Raw genomic sequence first — 4,749 nt, 5'->3', positions numbered from 1 at the left:
TTTTCTGCCAATGTGAATCCAAGATACAAAACTGTGTGTGGGGTGGGGTGGGGTGGGGCAATGACACCTGTACGAAGAAATCAAGATGAAACCCGTTACTTTTTGTTTGCCATTACATTTCAAGAAAATAAAAAAAAGTTTAAAAACAGAACAACTCAGTCTTCGGGGGCGGGGCGGCAATTCTGCTATGTAGAGGGGCATCTTGAGTTACTGTTAGTGCAGTCTAGAAGTCTTGAGGAAAGGCCCCATGGTTTGGGCATTTTAATTTCTGTAACCTATCCGTGATGCCATTGGTTTCCGGTGAGCGTGGGACCCGTTTTTAAAATGGCAGTGCAGACAGAGGGAAAGTTTGTTCAAACTCTTTTGGAACTAGTTCCCTCTAACCTTTGTCTTTATGTTCCACCACACATTTGGGGAAGGCACCCACACTTGTATGCACACTGATGTTCAAATCACTGTCTGCCATTTTGATGACATCACCCTTTCCTTGCACATGCTGAGTTGTGAGCAAGCCCATGGACAGATGTCCTAGAGACCTTCCACCCTATGGCCCTGTAGACTTTAGGTCGTTGGTAGGAGCACCAGTGACCTGTGGGTGCTGCCACACCACAGATCCTGGGGCACAGAGTGATTCCTTTGCTGGGTCCCTTCCCTCTTGCCTAGGGATGGAGATGTTCTACCTCCTTTTCCCAACCCACTTGGCATTACCTTTTCAACACAGCTTCCCTTGATACCTACCAGAACTCTGAACATCTGGTCCTCCTTTCTGGACTTGGGACTCCAGTCCCTGTTGGGCTCTACACCCACCCTGCATGTTGCCAGCTTGCCTGTCCCCTCAGCAGTTAGCTCTGTGTGCCCGCGTTGCCCTCACCACACCAGTGACATAGCAGCATCCCCTTTCCACACTCCCAGCCCCTGGTGCCAGAAGCCCTGGCTGGTGAGTGGGGACTCTGCATCTCACCCTCAAGAGAGATTTCAGGCCCTGTTCTCACCTGCCTTCTGGGCAGGGATGTGCACTTCTTGGTCCTAGTCAGGGTCCTCAGCACCTAAAGGGCATAGGCTGAGAATGAGCAAGCACCTGGCTCTGGACCAGGCCCTTCTCAGCTCCTGGCCCCGCCCCCAGCGACCAGCTCCCAGTTTGAGGACTTACCATTGAGAGGTGCACTAGAGACAAGGTGCTCTTGATTTTCACGTGCCACATGGCAGTGGGATCTGAGGCTCTGCAGAACCCCAGGTTCACAGTAGTCCAGGGGCTGGGGCACAATCATGGAGAGGCTGAGAGTGGAGTAGGGGGCAGTTTCCAGTCCAGGCTCTCTGCTCCCCAGGAGAAGCTGGAAGGCAGCTCATATTCCTCTGTCTTCTAGATCTCTGCATCCCCAGGGACTGGCACAGGCTCCATGTAGAGTATTTGTGGCAGGGCGTTATGAATGAGCATGCATTCTTTATTTTCTCCTTTGGAAATGTTGCAGAGTGGGGGGGGGGGGTTGGAAGGGGGAGCGTACTCAGAAAATGGCTCAGCAGGCTGCGTGGGGAGCTGGGAAGACTCATGCTTTCCTGGGTGCCAGTGGTGCTGGTGACGTTAACTAGTGAGTGGTGTGTGTGTGTGTGTGTGTGTGTGTGTGTGTGTGTGTGTGTGTGTGTTGTTTGAGAGAGAGCTAGACAGCGCATGCTCTCATGCCTCTGTGAGCCTGTGAGAGACATGACAGAGAGACACACACAGAGATATACAACACACAGGGGGGAGAGAGAGAGAGAGAGAAAATGTGCTTACTCCTGTGTGTGTGTGTGAAACTGTGAGAGACACACAGAGAAATACACACACCCATAAATACACACAGACTAGAGAGAATGCTCTTGCTTCTCTCTGTCTCTCTCTGTGTGTCTCTCTGTGTCTCTCTCTCTCTGCCTCTCTCTCTGCCTCTCTCTCTGCCTCTCTCTCTCTCTCTCTCTGTCTCTCTCTCTCTCTCTCTGTCTCTCTCTCTCTCTCTGTCTCTCTCTCTCTCTCTCTGTCTCTCTCTCTCTCTCTCTCTCTCTCTCTCTCTCTCTCTCTCTCTCTCTCTCTCTCTCTCTCTCTCTCTCTCTCTCTCTCTCTCTCTCTGTGTGTGTGTGTGTGTGTGTGTGCCTCTTTCCCAGGGGTGGTGGGGTCTCCACCACCACGGATGTTGGAATACTGCTTCTAGGCTCCACCAGCCAGGGGCACCCCACCCCCTTGATTCATGGCAACCTTCCCTTAGGGTGCTGGGGACAGAAAAGGAGCCACCCCCCCCCACCACCACCACCACTACCCCCACCACTCGCCAGCAGAAGACATGGAACCCGAACTCGAACTCCTTGGGTCCAGAGCTCAGTCCCGTCCCTGGCATCTTCTTCCCAAACGCGTGGGCGCCTCAGAGGCTGCGCACTGGTCCCCCCACCCCAACTTCTGCCCGCCCCCGCGCCCCCGCGCCCGCCCCCGCGCCCCGCAGCCCCGCAGCAGCCACAGGGGGAACCAAAGACACAGAAGCCTTCCCAGCTGCCCGGACCACAGACGCCAACACCCCCCGCCCCCCACCACACGCCGCCCTCCCGCCCGCGCCCCGCACGCCAGCCAGCCAGCCAGCCCACGAGCGAGCGGCGGCGGCGGCGGCGGCGGTGGCGGCGGCTGCAGGCTGCTGCGGAGACTGGGCTCTGCGCGCTACCGGCCGGCGCTCGCCACCCCGGGTGACTCGGTCCCGCCCGCTCGGCCATCCCAGGCTCCCTGTCCGCAGCTCCCGCGCGAGCCCCCGGCCCGGGTTCCGGCGCCCACCGGCTCTCGCCGCCCCTCCGCCCCCTCAGTTCGCGGCAAGGGAGGTCGCGGCAGCGGCCCGGCGGCAGCGGTGACCGTGGCGACCGCGGCGACAGTGGCGGCGGAGGTCGCTGCAGCGGCGGCTGCGGCGGCGGAGGCTGCGGCGGCGACCGTGGCGGAGGCGGTGGCGGAGGCCTCCGTGGCGGAGGCGGAAGCAGAGGTGGAGGCTGAAGTGGAGGCCGAGGCCTCGGCGGCCGCGGCGGAGGCCAGCCTGGCGGAGGCGGCGGCCCTGGCGGGGGAGAAGGCGGAGGCGGTGGCAGCCACCGAGGCCAGCCTGGCGGAGGCCGGCCTCGAGGAGGCCAGCCTGGCGGAGGCCCGGGGGGCCGCTGCGGAGGCTGCTGCGTCGCCTTCCTACGGGAGGGTGGACATGGATGAGGAGCTGGCGGCGGCCTTGGCTGCAGAGGAGGAAGAGGCGGCGGCCGGGGGCTCCGATGGAAACCCAGACTTTCCCACGGCCTCGCTCTACGTGGGCGACCTGCACCCCGACGTGACCGAGTCCATGCTGTACGAGAAGTTCAGCCCCGCCGGGCCCATCCTGTCCATCCGCATTTGCAGGGACAAGGTCACCCGGCGCTCTCTGGGCTACGCATATGTCAACTACCAGCAACCGCTGGACGCCAAGCGGGCCCTGGAGACCATGAACTTTGACGTTATCAATGGCAGGCCGGTGCGCATCATGTGGTCCCAGAGGGACCCGTCGCTCCGCAAGAGCGGGGTGGGCAACGTCTTCATCAAGAACCTGGGCAAGACCATCGACAACAAGGCGCTGTACAACATCTTCTCGGCCTTTGGCAACATCCTGTCCTGCAAGGTGGCCTGTGACGAAAAGGGGCCCAAGGGCTACGGGTTCGTGCACTTCCAGAAGCAGGAGTCTGCCGAGCGGGCCATAGATGCGCTGAATGGAATGTTCCTGAACTACCGCAAGATTTTCGTGGGGAGGTTCAAGTCCCACAAGGAGAGAGAGGCCGAAAGGGGAGCCTGGGCCCGCCAGTCCACCAGTGCTGACTTCAGGGGTTTCGATGATGACTCCGATGACGAGGCCACCTTTCGATGAAGACATCCCAGGCCCCAGCCAGTAGAGCCAAATCTTGGCTCCCACCCCGTTTACAGCCCCCCACCCCACCCCAACCCACCAGCAGTGTATTGTATTGGGAGTGCAGGTTTCTCTCTCCCTCTCCCTCCTTCACCCCTTCCCCCTCCCCTCCTCCCTCCCTCTTCCCCCTCCCCTTTCCCCTTCCCTCCCTCCCTCTCCTGCCCTCTCTCCCTCCCCTTCCTCCCCTTCCCCCCTTCCCTGCCAGCTCCAGCTAGCTTCCCCATCCCCTCTCTGCCCTCAGCCCCCCTCCCTCTCCTTCCCTCTCTCTCCCCACCTCCAGAAAGCCCCCCCCCCCGGAGAATAATCCCACTAATCTGTGCCATTTGAGAGGTTAAAGGCTGCCTCTTCTCCCTGTGGTCGGTCTGATTCTTAAAAGCGTTCTCTGTCTCTTTGTTTACTGCACAGGTGATGCAATTTCGTGGTAGAAATGTCTGGAAGGAGAAGGAAGTCTGATGTGGGAGAAAGAACCAAGAGTGCAATTGCTTCCCATCATCCTAATACTCAGAGAGAACCTCTTTTACCTTCTTTGGTGTGCTGTTTTTCCAGGCTCTCTGCTACCCCTTTCTCCCCCTCTCACCCCAGACCCACCTTCCCTTTTAACATATTCTTGTAGAGTGGTTCCTGTATGTGGTGTTTCTTAACCTGCTTTTTTCAGCGACTAAAACCAAACAGAAATCAACGCATTGAACTTCTTTCCATGCTATTCAACAGGCTTATGGAACGTCATCTTCAGTGCCTGCAGAGTGCTCCTGTGTATCCATGGACCTTAACATTTCTGTAATCATTCCCGCATTGTTGGACATTCAGGTGGTGCCTAGTTCTTTCCCTGTGT

At 58.5% G+C, this 4,749-nt stretch overlaps 1 protein-coding gene across 1 annotated transcript; it reads left to right on the top strand.

The window, feature by feature from the left end:
- The first annotated feature begins 2,473 nt into the window (after positions 1–2,473).
- Positions 2,474–4,034, top strand: LOC118574099 (polyadenylate-binding protein 1-like 2). The gene has a single exon (XM_036174753.1). It carries the CDS (start codon positions 3,192–3,194, stop codon positions 3,876–3,878), a length of 687 nt encoding a protein of 228 aa, XP_036030646.1. The 5' UTR covers positions 2,474–3,191; the 3' UTR covers positions 3,879–4,034.
- Positions 4,035–4,749: the final 715 nt, after the last annotated feature.

This window comes from Onychomys torridus, chromosome X (assembly GCF_903995425.1).
Source record: "Onychomys torridus chromosome X, mOncTor1.1, whole genome shotgun sequence".
Taxonomy (NCBI): Eukaryota; Metazoa; Chordata; class Mammalia; order Rodentia; family Cricetidae; genus Onychomys; species Onychomys torridus.
This window is presented reverse-complemented; position numbering and strand designations above follow the sequence as displayed.